Source organism: Ovis canadensis, chromosome 21 (genome assembly GCF_042477335.2).
Source record: "Ovis canadensis isolate MfBH-ARS-UI-01 breed Bighorn chromosome 21, ARS-UI_OviCan_v2, whole genome shotgun sequence".
NCBI lineage: Eukaryota > Metazoa > Chordata > Mammalia > Artiodactyla > Bovidae > Ovis > Ovis canadensis.
In genome coordinates this window covers 21712839-21732625 of record NC_091265.1, presented here as the reverse complement: position 1 = coordinate 21732625, position 19787 = coordinate 21712839, and the positions used below count along the sequence as shown (strand labels likewise).

The window sequence follows — 19787 nt, the reverse complement described above, 5'->3', positions numbered from 1 at the left end:
AGAATTGATGCTTTTGACCTGCGGTGTTGGAGAAGACTCTTGAGAGTCCCTTGGACTACAAGGAGATCCAACCAGTCCATTCTGAAAGAGATCAGCCCTGGGATTTCTTTGGAAGGAATGATGCTGAAGCTGAAACTCCAGTACTTTGGCCACCTCATGCAAAGAGTTGACTCATTGGAAAAGACTCTGATGCTGGGAGGGATTGGGGGCAGGAGGAGAAGGGGACGACAGAGGATGAGATGGCTGGATGACATCACTGAGTTGATGGACGTGAGTCTGAGTGAACTCCGGGAGTTGGTGATGGACAGGGAAGCCTGGCATGCTGATATTCATGGGGTCCAAAGAGTCAGACACGACTGAGCGACTGAACTGAACTGAACTGAACTGAACTGAAGCATTGGATTATGTTTTAGCTTTGTAACTTTGAGTAATTTATTCCATCTAACTAAATTTCAGTTTTTCTACGTGTAAAATGGGAAAAGTGATAGTATCAACTATGAAAGGTACCAATGATTAAACAAGTTAATGTACATATAAAGTGTCTCGTTTAGAAAGTGCTCAGTGTGTATTTCTTCCCCCATTCTTAGATTTGACAACAAGAACATTAGGCAACATTCAAGAAATAAAAGGTATTGTTAGAAAGGGATTAAGGGTTAAGGTTCGGGTTTCCTAACCCTAACCTGTCCTAGGTCATCTAGTAGTCAACTTGGTTTACTGTTGACATTTTAATTCTCCCATATCTCTTCACTTAGCTCAGAAATTCTTTATATAAAGTACCTGAGATTCTCTATCATCTAGCCCTGTCTCTCCTCACTCTCTCCTTGTCCTCTGCCTTTCCCAAAGTAACCTGTCTGCTTTTCCTTGACTACTCCTCCAGCAGCTCCCAGGGCCCCAAGTTTCTTGTTATCTCCAGCGGGTTCAAGGTCTGCTATTTCCTGGATTTGTTAAATACAATGTTCCCATTAAGCACTCCTAGCTAAAGGCCTTTCATGCAGTTTCCCTTATAGATTTTAAGAACATCATTGATTTTATGAAGGCTGTGGTTACTGTCATCCTTTAGATACTCTTGTTATAATTTTTTAAGAATTTATAACAAGGGTAAAATTATGCGTGATTGACTTGTCAGGTTAATTGAACAAAGACTGATTTTCACGCCCACAATGTAATAGAGTGCCAAGTGCAGCTGGGATATGAAACGAGATAAAGTCTCCACCTTCAGCAAATACCAGTATCATTTCTTAAAATAAATGGTTGTGTAATGTAAGGCAGGGATAATTTCCTAATAGTTTATTAATATCATTGATCTTCATTAGGAAAAACTGCACAGCGGTAACTCACATTGACATCAAAATTCACTCCCTGAATCCAAATCAGTGCCAAAATAGGGCATCATCGTTTTCTACTCGATTTTCCTCATTCAGTTCAGTTCAGTTCACTGGCTCAGTCGTGTCCGACTCTTTGCGACCCCATGAATCGCAGCACGCCAGGCCTCCCTACATCACCAACTCATTACAGGGCTGTAATAGTATTTAATGGGGCTCCCCTGATGGCGCAGTTGGTAAAGAATCCGCAGTTGGTAAAGAATGCAGGAGACTCCGGTTCCATGTCTGGGTTGGGAAGATACCCTGGAGACGGGACCAGCTACCCACTCCAGTATTCTGGCCTGGAGAATCCCATGGACTATACATACAGTTCACGGGGTCGCAAAGAGTCGAATGGGATCTCAGGTCCGAGAAAAAGTTCTTGAGAAATAATTTAGTCTACCAACTAGCCTGGAATATGTATTTTCCTAGACAGAAATAAATACAGGACCCTTCCATTGAATTCCGCGGGAAGCAGTTTTCTTTCTGTCCATAGGACTGTGGCCTGGGAGTGCAGAAAGGAGAAGCGTTTGTCCTCCGCTTCCTCCTTCCCTTTGTTCCTCCTTTTCCTTTCATTATAAAATAAGAGCTAGAAATCCTCAAGCTACACTCTTTCTCTTTTTTAAGCACCTCTCCGCGGGGTCGGGGTTTGCTCCGGGGCGGCTCCGCCTCTCGCTCGCCCGGATTGGTTGAGAGTCTAGCGGACCGAGGCTCGGGGCGGAGTCCGCGGAGCCCGGGCGGGGAGCGCACTCCCGGCGGCCGGGCTGATCGGCGCGGGGAGGAGAAAGACGCGCTTGCCTCGCCGCCCACGAGGCTGTCCCGGTGCCGCCGCACGGTCCCGGAGGCCCTGCCGCCGCGCGCCGTGATGTGGAACCCGCTTCACGAAACCGACTCGGCCTCGGTGGCCTGGCCCCGTCCGCGCCGGCTCTGCGCGGCGGCCCTGGTGCTGGGCGCCGGCCTCTTCGTCCTCGGCTTCCTCTTCGGTACGAGGGGGAGGACGGGGGTCCGCGCCATGCTCCGCCCGCCGGGCTCCGGGTCCCTCTGCCGCGGCGGATCCTGCTGCTGGGCTCCGGGGCGGGGATCGGGCTGGGGGGCGCGCAGACCAGCTCCCGCGAGTTAGGTGGGACTTAGTTGCCGGGGACGGTGCACGTTTGCGTTTTGGACGGGCTGCTGTTGGACAGGCTCCCAGGGTCAGGAGGAGAGTGCAGAAACCCTGAAACTGAACTTGAGAAAGTTCCACCGGCTGCAGGCCTGCGAGAAATTGGCACCTTTCCGGAGGATCTGGGGGACATTTGCTAGGTCGTCCAAGAAGCTTTGTAAGAAACGACTCTTACCTCTTTGGGGTCTTTATCTGATACTGCTTCATGTGTACAGTGAGGAGAGCGCTGGGCATTGCTTCTCGGGAGCCCCTTTCTCTCTTTTTGGAAGTAAGTAATAGAGGAACAGTTAGTAACTGGCTGACCTTATTGTCAGTGCTCTGAACAGAACTTTAACAGCAGTGCTTTCGAGTTTTCCCCCTTTGTACTAATTTGCAGACCTAACCCAACTCCCCAAGGTAATCAGGGAGCAACGCTGAGATTTTTCTTAAAGACTCTGCAACTTCTTCCTGACCTTGAGCAAGTGAGGGAGTCTCTCTTACCCTCAGTTTGTCAGTCTTTGTAAGAACAATAGCTGTAACTTACTGGGAATTGTAAATTGGCACTTTATTCTTTCCTGGTGAGGAGATGCTTCTAATTGTACTTTTAATGCACAAGACTAGCGTAAGGTATCGCCAGGTAGTTTACCCCTACTATGAATTCTGGGCTCCCTTTCTGGGATTTAGAAGACCAGGGCATAAACTTGCTAGGAATAGTAGTTTAGTCACCAAGTCGTGTCTGACTCTTGCAACCCCATGGACAGAGGAGCCTGCCATGGGATTCTCCAGCATAGAATACTGGAGTGGGCTGCCATTTCCTTCTCTAATAAAGCTGCTAGGTTGGCTCAAACTCAGTCTCTTTTTGCTTGCTTTGTGCCCTTTGAACCACATTGTGCTTATAACTAATGTGGATATCAGGGTTGCTGTGGGGCTAAGGTGAGATAAGTGTGCTCATTAAGGACACTCGCCAACTTGAGTTTCAATTGTCTCAACTGAATACGTGGGAAATTCATTTGGCAAGGTTAGCATGAAGATTAGGAGCTTATGGTTTTTTTTTTTTTTTGGCCACTCTGGGTCTTGCTGTGCTTGAGCTTTCTAGTTGCCAGGAGTGGGGGCCACACGGCTCAATAGTTGGACCTCTTGGCCTCTAGGCTCAACAGTTGTGGCACTGAGGCTTAGTTGCCCCTGGCATGTATAATCTTCCCGAACCGGGGATCCAGCTTGTGTCCCTGTGTTGGCAGGTGGATTCCCATCCACTGTGCCACCAGGGAAGTCTTCTCTGTCTTTTAGAAGCATTTTGTGCTTCTTAGTGTTGCCCTTGGGCTTCCCAGGTGGCTCAGTGGGTACAGAATCAACCTGCAATGCAGGAGACGGGTTAAATCCCTGGGTCGGGAAGATCCCCTGGAGGAGGGCATGTCAACCCACTCCAGTATTCTTGCCTGGAGAACCCGGTGGATAGAGGAGACTGGCAGGCTACAGTCCATGGGGTTGTAAAGAGTCAGACACGACTGAAGCGACTGAGTGTGTACCCAGTGTTGCTCTCGGCCCTGTACAGTGGCTTACACAGAATGTGTTCTTTATTAATGTTAATTTTCCCCTAGGATTCTCTGCTCCTTCCCTCCCACAGGCCTCCATCCTCTTTATCTAACTCATTTTTCAGATCTCGATTCAAGCATTTCATCCCTCGTGTGCCGTGATCTTAAAGTCGTTTCCAAGTCCCCCCTTTTTTTTTAAACATACTGGTGGAACTGTATTTCCATTTGCTGCCAACCATTTATTTCAATACACATATATATATGCATGCGTGTAACATGGATGTGGTTAATAATCGGAAAGCTCCATGAAAGCTAGCTGGGTGGTTTTGGTAACCATTTATGCACAAATCGTATCATTTAGCTGAATATCTGTCATGAAGCCAGCTACAAGGGATCATGGTCCTGGGAGAACTGCCTGCCCGTTGCCTCTAGCCTCTGTTTGTCTTGCAGAGATGTTGGGTGTCTTGCAGTTTGATTGTAGCTCTCTGAAGTTGGACTTCTCAAGCCTGCCTTCAACTGGAAGCACAAAATATTTTATCACACTTTGTTTTAGTGTCAGAACCAGAACAAATTACAAGACTGAATTGCCTTCAACTCTTTGAAATGATTTATGTACATGAAATATGTTCATAATTAATTCATTAAACATCTACTAAATGTTTCTTCTGGGTCAGCAGAGAAATAGTCACTGGGGATAGAAGCTTGAAGGAGAAAGAAGGTAGATCTCCTTTCTGCTTTCCTTTTCCCCATTAGTTGAAGTGTATTTAATTTTAGTGCTAATATCATAAAGCATTTCTTAGAATAACAGCAATACATAATGAAATTAGATTAAAAATATATTGTGACTGATTTGTAATTAAGTCTGTGTGCATGATTTTTTTTCCAATGGATGTAGGCAAGAGAAAACTTCAGGAAATCTCAGTTAATGCCAGAGGTCATGGACAATTTGTGTTTTACCTATGATAAATAAAATAATAAAGAAAAATAGGCTCTGTCTGTAAGGTCATACCCCATTTCCTATATTTGTTTGTCTTTTGCAGGATGGTTTATAAAGTCCTCCAGTGAAGCTACTAACATTCCACAGCATAATGTAAAGAAAGCGTTTTTGGATGAGTTGAAAGCAGAGAACATCAAGACCTTCTTGTAGTAAGCAGATACTTCAAAGTTTATATCAAGTTGAAAAATTTTGTTATTCTGTTTAGAAGTTTGATCCACTATTTCATAAACAGAAACTGACTTAAAAAAAAAGTCTTATTATTGAAGATCTTGTATCACATTTCATCTCAAAAGGATTGTACCCTCAGCTGAACTTTATCATGATAGATGTTTTAAAGCAGGTGTCAGCATACTTTCCCTGTAAAGAGCCAGCTTTCGTAGGCTGGCTGATCTCTGTCACAACTCCTCAGCTCTGCTATTGTAGCACCAAAGAAGTGATAGGAAATACATGTTGGAATAAGGGTCATTTTTCATAAAACTTTATATTATCAAAATAAAATTTGAACCTTGTATAAATATGTCACAAAATATTATTCCTCTTGGTTTTCTTCACCTATCTAAAACATGATAATCATTTTTAGCTTGTGGGCTGTACAAAAAAAAAAAAAGGAAGTGATCTGGATTTGGTCAGTGAAACATAGTTTGCTGACTCCTGTTTTAGAGGAAGATACTGTATTTAAGTCAAAAGAATAAATTTGGACTTTGAAGTCGGACATTGACAAGTTTAAATTCCATCTTTGCCTGTTGATATTAACATAACTTCAATTGAATATGTAACCTTCCTGAGCTCTCATTTCACATCTATAAAATGGGAATAGTGATACTGTTATGATGAGCATGAAATTAGGGAGCATATGCGTGACCTAGTGTAAAAACCTGCTGCCTATTTCCTGAAATAGCTATCCCTGGTATAGAGAAAAAGAGTAAATGAGTAAATTTAAAAGGTATTTGCAAGACAACTAAAAATAAAACACTTTTATTGACTAATCGATTGGAATACTTAGACTCTTTCAAAACAAAATACTTGAAGTCCTGATAATGATTAAAGGATTCCTTTATGAATGCAAGTTATAATTTTATATAAAAACAGCCAAGTGGACAGATAGATAGATGCAGCAGACCCAGGTTCGACCCCTGTGTTGGGAAGATCCCCTGGAGAAGGGAATGACTACATTTTCCAGTATCTTGTCTAGAGAATTTATGGACAGAAGAGCCTGGTGGGCTACAGTCCATGGGATCTCAAAGAGGTGGACATAATGAGGCAACTAACACCAGAGAGAATATACACATAGTCTTTAGAATTAAAACTATGAATAAAATTTGCTAGGGCATCTGTCAAGTCTTTATAAGGGCCATTTCTGGTGAGAGATATGGAATTTAAAATTTTTTTTGTGGAAATTTTTCTGCCTCTTGCGTGTCTTTTACTGTAGTTTTGTCTAATAGATGTAATGAAAGTGGAAGTCTGTAGACATAATCTTCACTCCTAGACAGGTGCTACCTCTGCTTCCCTTTTCCTTTTCTGACCTGTGGCATGGTTGTTGTTATTCAGTCGCCAAGTCGTGTCTGACTCTTTGGGACCCCATAGACAGCAGCATGCCAGGCTTCCTTGCCCTTCACTATGTCCTGGAGTTTGCTCAAACTTATGTCCATTGAGTCAATGATGCCATCCAACCATTTCATCCTCTGTGACATGGAGTGACCAGCAAAGAAGAAAAATGAATACCTTCCCTCTCACTTTCTGGGCCCTCAGCTTTTTGCTTATTCTCCATGGCCTTGACCAAGATCTCCTGTGTATGCAGCCAAAATCTTGTACCGATCTTGTACACAATCTCTGTGTACCGATGATGAACATAAATATAGAGACAGTTATGGATGAGGAAAGAGTGACTTTATTTCTTTGGCAGGCAGAGGAGGAGTACCTCAAGAACTGTGCTCCTCTCCCTGGAGAGTAGTATGTATAGTGTTAGTCACTCAGTGGTGTCCGACTCTGTGACCCCATGGACTATGACCTGCCAGGGGGATTCTCCAGGCACGAATATTTGAGTGGGTAACCGTTTCCTCCTCCAGGGGATCTTCCAGACCCAGGAATCGAACCCAGGTCTCCTGCCTTGTAGGCGGACTCTTTACCATCTGAGCTAACGGGGAAGCCCTGGAGAATGGAAGAGGTTAAATAGTCAGATAGGGTTATGTGACAAGGATCAAGGTATTAGCATTCTTCTGCAAACTGACAGGGTTAGCATGTGTGCAGGGTCTCAGGTGGTTGGGTCTCCTAAACTTGATGAGTTTTTTCTGATTCCTTTAATCTCACCATATCTCAGGTGGTTTCCTGGTTGTCCCTCTCTTGATTAGCAGCTGTTTTGAGTCTGCCCTTTGGAACTCAGGGAAGGTCATGAACATAGAGTCTTGCCTATAGAAGTGGGGGACAAAAAGGCCTCCATGCCTGAAACCCCACAGGGCCCTGCTTGGCATCATTTAGAACTCAAGAATTTTCACCATTAACACAAAAAGAGATGAACAGAACCCCCACTCACCCCTCCAAGGGCCACAGAATCTCCAGAAGCCTCCTGAACTCCCCATAATTCCAGTTTGCCATTTGTCCATTGGAGCTGTTCAGTCTATTTATACCCTTAGGTCAGGGGTCGTTATAAAGGCTCAAATCTGTCTTCTCCCCTTTTCTAACCCTTTGATTTACTGCTAAAGATTCTCTACTGTTTAGAAGTTACTTGACCCTGACTGGGAGGATTAAAGGTCATTAAAGGCTCAGATCTGTCTTCTCCCCTTTTCTAACCCTTCGCTTTACTGCTAAAGATTCTCTACTGTTTCAAAGAAAACACCAATACAGTATACTAACACATATATATGGAATTTAGAAAGATGGCAATGACGACCCTGTATGCAAGACAGGAAAAGAGACACAGATGTGTATAACGGACTTTTTGACTCAGAGGGAGAGGGAGAGAGTGGGATGATTTGGGAGAATGGCATTCTAACATGTATACTATCATGTAAGAATTGAATCGCCAGTCTATGTCTGATGCAGGATACAGCATGCTTGGGGCTGGTGCATGGGGATGACCCACAGAGATGTTATGGGGAGGGAGGTGGGAGGGGGGTTCATGTTTGGGAACGCCTGTAAGAATGAAAGATTTTAAAATTAAAAAAATAAATAACTAAAAAAAAAAAAACAACAAAGTTACTTGGCTCTGACTGGGAGGATTAACCTTGGCGTGCAAGGTTGTCCCCTGTTTTCCTTTTGTTTTGTAACGCCTGGTTAAAGTCTCAGATTTGTTCATTGTTTTGCATTCTTCCTCTACCTGTTCTGGAAGACAAGGTTATTTTAGAGGAATGTTTTAGAATTTCACTGATCTGCATTTGAATACCAGTTCTACCTTTCACTGGTTGTCTTTAAGTCACCTAATGTCTCTAAGCATTGTTCACTCGTAAACCAAATGTAGTGTATTAAAACATACATCAATAGCTCCCTTTATTAATTGAGATGACATAATGATACTTAGGACATATTTAAAGTTTTCTAGCCAGACAGAGATGTATGTGCCTATTTTTAAAATGCACAATGTTAGCTATTTTGGATAGTTAATAAGTTATTCAAATAAATTTAAAAATAACTTGATATTCTAGTAGGTCAAGAAATTGTGGCACACTTCTCAATTGATTAAAACAAAAAAATAGGAACTTCTGTTTATTACCAGATGTCTCATTGAGCCTCAGATCTTTGTGTATTAGTGAGGTAGCAATTATCTCCTTCTGTATGAATGAGAGGGCTTCTCTGATGGCTCAGAGGGCCAAGAATCCTGTCATCTGCAATGCAGGAGACACTGGACCCTCAGGTTCCATCCCTGGGTTGCGAAGATCCCCTGGAGGAAGTGGCAACCAATTCCAGTATTCTTGCCTAGAGAATCCCATGGACAGAGGAGCCTGGTGGGCTACAGTCCATGGAGGTCTTAAAGAGTCAGACACGACTGAGCCGCTAAGCACGCACAATGAATGAGAAATTTAAGACGTGGCCAGGATCATACAACAAGACAGTGGCAAAACCTGTAGTACACTGATTTTGTGCCAATTGATGTTATTTATCCTTGGAAACAAATCTTTTTTCCTACTCGTCATTTTTAGGATCAACTTTTCTCCAGATGAATGGATTCTAATGCTAATCACAGCATGCTTGTTGTATGTCAATTGATAACAACAAAACTTTTACCAGGAATTTCACTCATCATGTTACCTGATGAAACTTGGGTCTGCTAGCGTGCTGGGCAGCAAAGTCAATCTACTGCCACTGGGTTGAGGTGAAGGAGTACGGTGTTTATTATAGGGTGCCAAACAGAGAGAACAGAACCTCATACTCAAACGACCGGAAATCATAGATGGCTTTCAAGGGGAGGGTTTTTAAAGACAACATTTGAGATGCTGGTTGCAGCTCATGGACTTTCTTCTGATTGGTTGGTGATGAGGTAACCAGAAGATGTTTCAGAAATCTGAATCATCAACTTTGTGGTTCTGAGTAGTCTCAGGTCTATGTCCTATGGTCAGCACGTAGTCACCATACTCCAGCTATGTGGGGTTCTCAGTTTCTGCAGAACAGCCCAAAGATACACATCAGATTGTTATATTGTTTAAACTATCATTACTTTTCTTGCTTTACCACTTTTCCTTTATTTCTGTATTCGCTCACTTCCATAATAGTAATTGCTTGTGTCTGCTCTTTGGAACTCAGGGAAGGCCTAGGAGATTAAAGCCTTTTACTACAAAATATAAACGGGGGGGCTCTGTGGGGCTTTTGTATCTGTGAGGGCCCTTCGAGGTACTACTTGGCTTCAATCTGCCTTTTTCTTTGACACTCCTTAATCCTGACAGGAATAGAGACTGAATGAGAAAAAGGAATGAGGCTTTTTGGATAGAGAGATTCATCATGATCTTGGCAGGGGAATTTAGTTTTAGGGGAGTCATTTCGATAATAAAGTCTGATAATGATCTCCTGTGTGTGTGTGTTTGTGTGGGCAGGGTCAAGCCCCCCCGTAACAATTCATGTAAGAATTATTCATGTAAGAATAGAGGTATAGCTATGACTTCAGGAAATTTACATACTTTGCATCTATTTTAGTTATGTTACAGTTTGGATTTGTGTAATCGGGAATAAAAGAGCAACATGTTGGCTGTGTAATATTTTCTTTCCAGGTCGATGAGGAAATGCATAGATGCCTCAGCTGCCTCTTAAAATTGTGTTCTTTTCATTACTGTATTTTGCAAATACACATTAGAAATCATACGTAGGGTTTTAAACTTCTAAATATTTATTGAATGAGAATTGTAGTACTGTTTTTGTAAATAAAAATTTAAATGATTTTACTCTAATTATAAAGTTAATCCCAGGACTCCCCTTCCTCCCTTATTTTTTTTGTAAGATACACAGTTGATTTAGCACTTGAAATTAGGATGACTATAGCTATGTTGGTTATTTTTTTTTTCAGTCACTGTAAGAATGGAAGTAGGTTGAGTTTAGAAAAACCTACATAATTAGAATGACAAACTCATGAAGCTCAAGACATTTGTAAGCTAGAAATGAATAAATGTCATTTCATGACACATGATGCTTTGTCATATGGGATTTTTTTTTTGAATCTACTTAAATTGAAAATAACAGTGAACTGAATCTTCAAGGAAACAATAAATTTCCAAGAAAGAGAATTTTAAAACAAAAGCCCCAGTATCTACACATATTAAATGAGAAATTAGTCTATTCTTGAAAATACTTGTGGTAGCTAAAATTTTAGCCACATAGTTTGTTATTTGTTAAAGATATTCTTGGTCAGACTAATTATCATTGTTGATTTTTAGTATTATACTTAGAATGCATGGTGAATGGAGTACAAAAGATTCAGTTTGAGCGTGTGTAAATATGTCCAAATTACTTCTTAAAGAAGGCAATTTAAAATGGTTGCTAGTCAAAAGGTTTCTCACTTGGCTATAATGTTCATTATTTTAAAATAAATGTGATTATCAGTAGTTCTTAGAATGTCACAGCTTGATCTTTGGCTGAAAATATTTTTTACTTTCCAATTATATTTTACAAGGTAAAATAAATAGATAATTCCATGAAAGTTCAAATATGCCTGAGTCTTAAGGAAAGAATAGAACACTTTCTTCATCTAATATGGAGAGATCCTCTACAGGCGTACACTTACCAATTTTCTATGAAGATCAGTTTTTCTGATTTTTCTCTTGAATGAGTACAAATTAGAGCATGAAGATTTTAAAACACACTTTAAAATCTATTTGACTTGATAATAGTACCACTTTGCTTTTTTAAGGTGTAGCATTTAAAAGTATTTTTTTTAATGTAAATCTGCTTTATTTGGTTGTTGATTTAAGACAAAGGCTAACTAAACAATTTCTAACCACTTTCAATTTTTGTTCAACAGTAATTTTACACGGATACCACATTTGGCTGGAACAGAACAAAACTTCCAGCTTGCAAAGGAAATTCAAGCTCAGTGGAAAGAATTTGGCCTGGATTCTGTTGAGTTAGCCCATTATGATGTCCTGTTGTCCTATCCAAATGAGACTGTTCCCAACTACATCTCAATAATTGATGAAGATGGAAATGAGGTAAAAAGAAAGAAAAAATAAGCTCCCCCATCTTCTCTTTTGAAATGCCTTCTGTAAAAGAATGCCCTGTGCCATCTCCAAACACTGATAGAAATGAGTATTGACGGTTGTGAATGATGCCTTTAATGATCTTCCTGTTGGTGCCAACTCTTTCTTAATGATGTTTGAATTTAATGTGATGTTGAAGAGATTCTGAGAAATTGATGCTTCATGACAGTTGCTATTTTCTTCTTTTTAACTATTGTTCACTAACAAAATATATGTTAGTAAACTACAGCTAAATTAGATACACTTTTGATTGGTTCAGATGATAAAAGATCATGCATCAATTTGAGGATGCTAGGAAATTGAGAGATGTGTTGTTTGAGCCAGTAGAGTTTTATTGGTAATTCATGATTATATTTCCTATGATCATGTATTCAGCTGTGTACCTAGAACTTGGGTGTGGGCGTTTGGAAAGAAGAGAGTTTGGAGAGAAACACTAGAGAATTACATCTATGCTAAAAATTTACAGTCTTCTTTGCTAGTTAGGGCACATAATTGGAAAAGAAGATGATACAAGTAGTTGAGATATTTCATAGCATGATGTATATTCAATTTGAAAGCTCATAAAATATAACTCATATATTCATCACTATTTGCCTTAGAGCTACCATATCCATATCTAAAATAGCCCTTTTCCTCTAGATAGCTTTCTTGAGTCCCCTTCTCTGGAGCTTCTAAATTGCATATAGCTTCAAATGTATCCAGTTTGATTGGTCAGCACAAAATATCATGTGATTTTTGTACATACAAATTTTTAATCACCTCCTCTTATTGACTGATGAATCAGCTGCTTCTTAATGATTAATATGCTATTTTGCAGTCAGTGATATAATCCCATGGTAAATTTCCTAATATGAGTTGAAACTTTACATATTCACTCTTTTAAAATTATAGTAGTTAATACAGTTTAACTTTTAAAAATACTCTCAAATCATTTCACAATTATAAAAATATTTTTAAGGTTGGTGTGGGGAATACCAATATACTCCATAAAATTCCATAGCCTTTATAAGTGGTGACATTATCTATATAATTATTTAAAAAGTACATTTAGGGAGAGTATTTGATCACATAGTAAAATGCCAGTAATATTAAAAAATACGTGGAAACAGTCGGGGAGGGAGACAGTGAGACAAATGGAGAAAGTAGCATCAACATATACACACTATTGGTTTAAGATGAACAGCTGGTGAGAGGTCCCTGTGTAGCACAGCGAGCCCAGTCTGGTGCTCTGTAATGACGTGTGTGTATAATTAAGACTGATTTGCGTTGTTGTGTGGCAAAAACCAAAACAACACTGTAAAATTTTTTTAAAAAAATATTAAGGTTAAAAAAATGCATTAAGCCAAATTTGCTTTCTCAAATTTGGTGATTGTATACAATGAGGAAAGTAACAAACTTTCACTTTTCTTCTCTTTTCTTCCTCTTCATTTCCCAGTTTCATCCCTACCTTTGCTTTTATTCCATTTTATTATTTGTTTTTCCTATTATAAGCATTTATGAAATTTCTAAAGCCTGTCCCGTAACATAAACATATAATGTAGAAGTTTTATTTTGGAGGTTTTCCTGAATGGGGTTAGCTGCCAAAAGCTTATTAACTTTTTTGAAAATTATATCATTAATTCAATTTTGTTTTTATCTAAGTTATATCTGTACATAAATATTCACACAGTTCTTCAAAGGGCCTTGCTTCTTCCCTATTTCCCTCTTCCCTGAGGGAATCACTGTTCAGCCCTGAGCTGATTCTTTTGATATTTGCTTCTGTTTCTTTAAATGATGTGCTTGTATTGCTTGTGTTTCAGATTCAAGCATTTTCTTTTGACCTTATGACAGGTCAGCTCTATTCTCACCCCTCTGCCCCGACTACAGATGCTCTCTTACTGGGTCCCAATCTCCCAGATCAATTAATGTGACTGACCGTTCATAGCCAAGCTAGGTAAACTACGAACTTTACTGCCCTGCATGGCACAGACATGTTCCCCTTCCCACAGATAACAAATATGATTCATATTTTATAGATTCTACCAGAAATGTTTTCAATACATATTATGCATTATTTTCTCTTTATTTATGTAGGGATAATGTGCCATATAGATTGACCTATATATATATATATTGCCTTTTTATGTTGCAAAAGTTAAGTACAAATTTGTAAACCAAAATTATTTTAGTTATACTCAGAATACATAGTTTGAGGCTATGTTAGTGAATGTTGGATAGTGAACATTGCTCACTGGTGTATTGTCTGTCTTTGATGAAGTCACCCAAAGTCATTTCCTTGACCATAAGAAACTTTTCCCAGTTGTTGGAATAACTCATAAACTTGATGTGAAGTCCACCTGCTCAGTGATGCTGTAAAATAGAAGGTTACCATAAAGGCTAATCCAGTGAGACTAGCTTGAATGCTTCCTTGACTGAAAGACTTGCTGATGTGATGACTTTGTCTCAAGGTGGATTTTTACTGCGCTTTAGCATAGTTTTTCTTAGAATTTTCCCCAGTGATTCAGTTCAGTTTGTTCTCTATGTGGACCAGAGAAGAATTACAGGAAAAATGGAAGATGTGGGCATTTTTGAAGAGTAGTAGTTGATTTGGTTTCATTTTAGATTCTGTTAGCATCTGAAGGAGGTAACTGGTGCTTTAGTATAATATCAGCTCAGATTCACTCTCCATCTCCCAGCACCTTTAAATTACTGCACTGGCCAGGACCTATAGTTTAATATTGAAAGGAAGTGAAGAAAGCAGGGGTCCTTGCCTTGAATGCCTTTAATGTTTCACCTTAATTTTGATATTTATGTCAGGTTACCTTGATTCAGGGCTTTCCAGGTGGCACTAGTGGTAAAGAACCCACTTTCCAATGCAGGAGACGTAAGAGACGTGGGTTCGATCCCTAGGTCGGGAAGATCCAATGGAGGAGGGCATGGGAACCCACTCCAGTATGCTCTTCTGTCCGTGGGATCACAGAGACTGGAGACAACTGAATCGACTTAGCACAGCATGCACTAAATCACTTTTCAAGTTCACTAAGACTTTTTTTTCTCATGAATTTATATTGAATTTTATCAGAAATTTTTTCTTTTTCTGGATAACTTTTGAGATGAACATATAAGTTTTCTTTTTCATAATGATAATTATAATAAATGATATAATAGATTAGTTTACATTTTGAAATGTATAATATTAGTCTGTAGTAGAGTTTTCAACTCATATCTGTATACATTTATTGCTAACATGTTTGGCCTGTATTTCTGCAATTTGCTTATTCAGTTATAATTTCTAAATTATACTTGCCTTATAAAATGAGTTTTTAATCTCTGAAATAGGTTGTGTTGTATTTAAAAAATCTTTTAGTATTTCAGATCAAAGGAAAACCACTTGGTTTTGATACTTTGATATATGGAAGATTTTAAGCTACTGATTCAATTTCGTTTTAGTTATGAGAGTATTCAGATTTGTTTAAATGCACTGTTATGTCAGTTTTAATTTTTTTAAATGCATTTTTCCATTTCATCTAAATTTTCAATTATTGGCATAGTTCTTCCTAGTATTTTCTTACAATCTTTTTTGCAAGATCTATAGATATGCCTGTTTTTCTACTCCTAATATTATTTATTTATATTATATTTTTTTCTTAACTTCCCCCTTTACCTTCCTAGTCTCTATTTTGCTGTTCTTTGTAAATTTTCAATTGAATGCTTAATTTATTGATGTTGGGCTTTTCTTCTTTTCTAATATAAGTATTTAAAACCATACATTTCCTTCTAAGAACTCCTTCAAGTATATCTCACAAAATCTGATTTTCTATATTAACTACATTGTGATCAAAAATTGTAATTTGTATGACTCTAATCCTTTGCAGTCATTTCTTTACAGTCTATTATGTCATCAATTTTTATAAATGTTCTCTTGTTGTTTGAAAAAAATATTTTCAATTTTGAATTTAATATTTTCATATTTGCTTATTAGTTAAAATTTGTTAATTGTTTGGCTAAAATATCCTTTATCCTTGATGTGCTCTCATTTCGTCTATTTTTATTAATTACTAGGAAAGGAATATTAGATTTTCTCACCATAATTGTGGATTATTTTTATTTCCGTTTTGAATTCTGTCAATTACTGTAGTTTGGAGCTCTTCCATTAGACATAAACTGTATTTGTTTAGTGTTTCTTTTTCTGCGTTGTTACTTTCAGACTTACTGTGATCATATGTTTAAGTAGCTTCTTGTAAAATGGTACACAGTTGAATTTATCTAGTCTGACATACTAAGCTTTTTTAAAAAATTAAAAAAATTGTTATTACTGACTTACAGTAATAATACTTATATGATTTTTACTTTTACTTTTCCCCCCAATGTTGCTTTTTCTCTCTCTCTCTTTTTTTTTTCTTTTCTTCTTTTTTGGGGGTGGGGCAATGGTTAATTTTATTAATTATATTTCTTTTAGTAGTTTGGAAAGTAAAATAATATTGATTCCCACTTAACAGTGTCAGTGATACACTTGAAAAATTATGTTTGGTTAGAATTGAATTTAACCTTTAATTTGTTTATAAGTAATTAGCTTAGCATTTTTATAAGTGACTGATAACACTGCTGCTGCTGCTGCTGCTGCTGCTAAGTCGCTTCAGTCGTGTCCAACTCTGTGCGACCCCATAGACAACAGCTCACCAGGCTCCCCGGTCCCTGGGATTCTCCAGGCAAGAACACTGGAGTGGGTTGCCATTTCCTTCTCCAATACATGAAAGTAAAAAGTGAAAGTGAAGTTTCTCAGTCACGTCCAGCTCTTAGTGGCCCCATGGACTGCACCCTACCAGGCTCCCCCATCCATAGGATTTTCCAGGCAAAAGTACTGGATGGGTTGCCATTGCCTTCTCCAACTAATAACACTACGTGATGTTATTTTTTTATTTGGAAAGTGAACTTTTCCTTCTAAATCAAAAGCTGGTGCTTGTAGACCCTCTGAAGGTCTGTAGTTTATTCACCTCTTGAACTCCTCACAGCTTCTAGCACAGGGCTGGCTCTTTGATCTGCATCTTTAAAATAAAAAGTCTTGATTAACCCTCTCCTGGCGAAAGAGATGATACGCATTTCTTTGCTTGACTGTAGTAATTAAGCTTTACCTGACTTGCTTCTGATTATTATGGTTTGCTTCTCCAGATTTTCAACACATCGTTATTTGAACCACCTCCTCCGGGATATGAAAATGTCTCAGGCGCTGTGCCGCCCTTCAGTGCCTTTTCCCCACAAGGAATGCCAGAGGTAAACATGCACGTGATAAAAACAACAAACAGAACTTCCCTGTACATGCAGGCAATAATTAAAAGGGTATTGTGGAGGGTTTTGATGCAATCCAAATTTATCTTTTCCTAATTTTAAGAAATAGAATGTCTTAGTAATAAGAAGGAATATACATTTTGTGTTCATAGTGTTTTTTTGGATAAAATTTACCGCACTGAGATGGGGATATCCAAAGTGAACATTTGTTTGACAAATGCATACACCTGTGTAATGAAAGCACCATCTACACACAGAATATTGCTGTCACTTCAGAATGTACTTCTAAGCCCCTTCCCAGTCATCGCCACATACTCCCAAGGCAGTCATTCTCATTCTCCAGTGTTTTTTTTTTTTTGGCCACTTTTGATTAGCTTTGCCTACACTAGAAATTCATATAAATGGAATTGATAGCATTTGTAAGTATAGGACCTGTGAAAATTCACGTTTTGCACTTATCCATAGATTTTCTTTTTTTATTGCCAATTATTTTCCACCATATGAAAATACTACATATTTTGCTACCGTTGTAAGACTTGGATTAATTTTATAAAGAACTTGAATGAGAATTTGAAATTGTTGCCATTTTCAAATGAAGAATACAGATATCCTTTTTAGAAAATTTATATGGTTTACTTAATAAGGCAGTGTGCATATTTATTATCTGAGTTTTCATAGTAAATCCCCAGATTCTTGGATAGTACTTTGTTTTTTTTTATAAGAAAGCTAAACTTGAAAGAGTTGAATATAATTTATTGATGTCTTTTAAAATGTTACCTCTCTTGCTATAGTATTTGACATCAGGTAGATTGAGTTTTGGAGAAGGCGATGGCAACCCATCCAGTACTCTTGTCTGGAAAATCCCGTGGACAGAGGAGCCTGGTGGGCTGCAGTCCATGGGGTCGCGAAGAGTCGGACATGACTGAGCGACTTCACTTTCACTTTTTATTTTCATGCATTGGAGAAGGAAAGGGCAACCCACTCCAGTGTTCTTGCCTGGAGAATCCCAGGGACGGGGGAACCTCGTGGGCTGCTGTCTATGGGGTCGCACAGAGTCGGACACGACTGAAGCGACTTAGCAGCAGCAGCAGGTTCAGTTTTGGACATATATAGAGTTTGAGGCACCTAGGATATTCCAAGAAGTTGGAATATTGAGGTAAGTATCACTCAGTAGAGAGATAGACACTTGACTATCATCAGAAACATCCCTAGTAAAAAATTTACATTTAGAACTGAATTAATATTTAAAGCTCCAAGGAAATAGCAGCCCACTCCAGTGTTCTTATGTGGAAAATCTCATGGATAGAGGAGCCTGCCAGGCTACAGTCAAAGGGATTGCGGAGTCAGACACTACTGAGTGACTAAAACACTTCACCAGTTAGTTAATGTTTATTGTAAAAACATAGGCAATAAACCTATGTTTTTAATTAATTATTAAACCTATGATTTAATATTAGGCAATGCTATATTTTTTAATATGTAAAGTTTAAAAACATACTCTTTTTTATTATTTTCTAATGCATTTGATTAACATATTTAAAAACTCTCACAGGTTTGGAATATTTTCTATAGTTGTATAAAATTTGTTTCAAATGAATAGTTAACATCATAGTTAATGGTGCAATATTAGAAAAATTCTCCCCCAAATTTGCACATAAATAGTTTCCTTATAGTCATTGTAGTTACTTCATAATTGATATAACATAGAAATAAAGGATATAAAAACGGAATGAAGAGATAATATATTTTAGATCTCAGGTGTCTAGAATTACATAGACTTTATCTTCTGGGTAAGGCACATTACCATCATAGGTCCATGTAAGATTCCTAATTTAGTTTCTTTCTTTTCATCTTTTATCCTTATTTTCAATCTCATTCCTTTTCTCTACATCCCCTACACCCTGCCACCATCCATAATGTATTTATACTTTTAGGAATGTATCTATTCTTATAAAAACATGGGCTTATTAGTGATTGGTATATTTTGAATATATGCAAATAATATTATACCTTCAGTCTTGGTCCATGACTATTTTCAATTAGCTATTTTTAAAAAATCTATTTTTATGTCAGAGTGGTTCATTACTTTTTACTGTTGCATAGTACCCCATTTTATGTGCACACCACATGTAACTTATCCATTCTCTTAGTGGCAAACATGTGGTTTGCCTCTAAATCTGAATTACCACAGTGTGGAGAGCATGTGCTTATACATGTCCCTGTATGGGCTTGCAAGGGTTTCTCTGTGTACAGTAAACCAGTAGTGGGATTGCCAGTTTGTAAGGAATACTACATTTCACAATGTTCAGACTGCAGCAGTTTATTGCTCCTTGCAACATTCTATATGAGTGTTCCTTTTTCCTCACATTTTCATCAACAATTGAGGTTATATAACTTTCTAAATTTTGCCTATCTAGTTGTGGGGTTCTCAAGGCAAGAATACTGAAGTGGTTTGCTATTTCCTTTCTCCAGTGGCCCAGGTTTTGTCAGAACTCTCTACCATGACCCATTCATCTTGGGTGGCCCTGCATGTCATGGCTCATAGTTTCATTGAGTTAGACAAGGCTATTATCCATGTGATTAGCTTGGTTAGCTTTCTGTGATTCTATGAACAAAGCTAGTGGAGGTGATGGAATTCCAGTTGAGCTATTTCAAATCCTAAAAGATGATGCTGTTAAAGTGCTGCACTCAAATGCCAGCAGATTTGGAAAACTCAAAAGTGGCCACAGGACTGGAAAAGGTCCGTTTTCATTCCAATCACAAAGAAAGGCAATGCCAAAGAATGTTCAAACTACTGCACAATTGTACTCATCTCACACA

At 38.6% G+C, this 19787-nt stretch overlaps 1 protein-coding gene across 4 annotated transcripts in view; it reads left to right on the top strand.

Annotated features, from left to right (window-relative positions):
- The first annotated feature begins 2081 nt into the window (after window positions 1-2081).
- LOC138427298 (glutamate carboxypeptidase 2) overlaps window positions 2082-19787 on the top strand; it is a 72407-nt gene continuing 54701 nt past the window's right edge. For all 4 annotated transcript variants that reach the window (XR_011251946.1, XM_069566643.1, XM_069566644.1 and 1 more), the window contains exons 1-4: window positions 2082-2344; window positions 5072-5177; window positions 11468-11654; window positions 16851-16952. Coding sequence is in view for 3 of the 4 variants with exons in the window: in XM_069566643.1 (XP_069422744.1) it covers window positions 2227-2344; window positions 5072-5177; window positions 11468-11654; window positions 16851-16952 (513 nt within the window). In the remaining variant the exon portion in view is untranslated. The remainder of the gene's footprint in view (window positions 2345-5071; window positions 5178-11467; window positions 11655-16850; window positions 16953-19787) is intronic.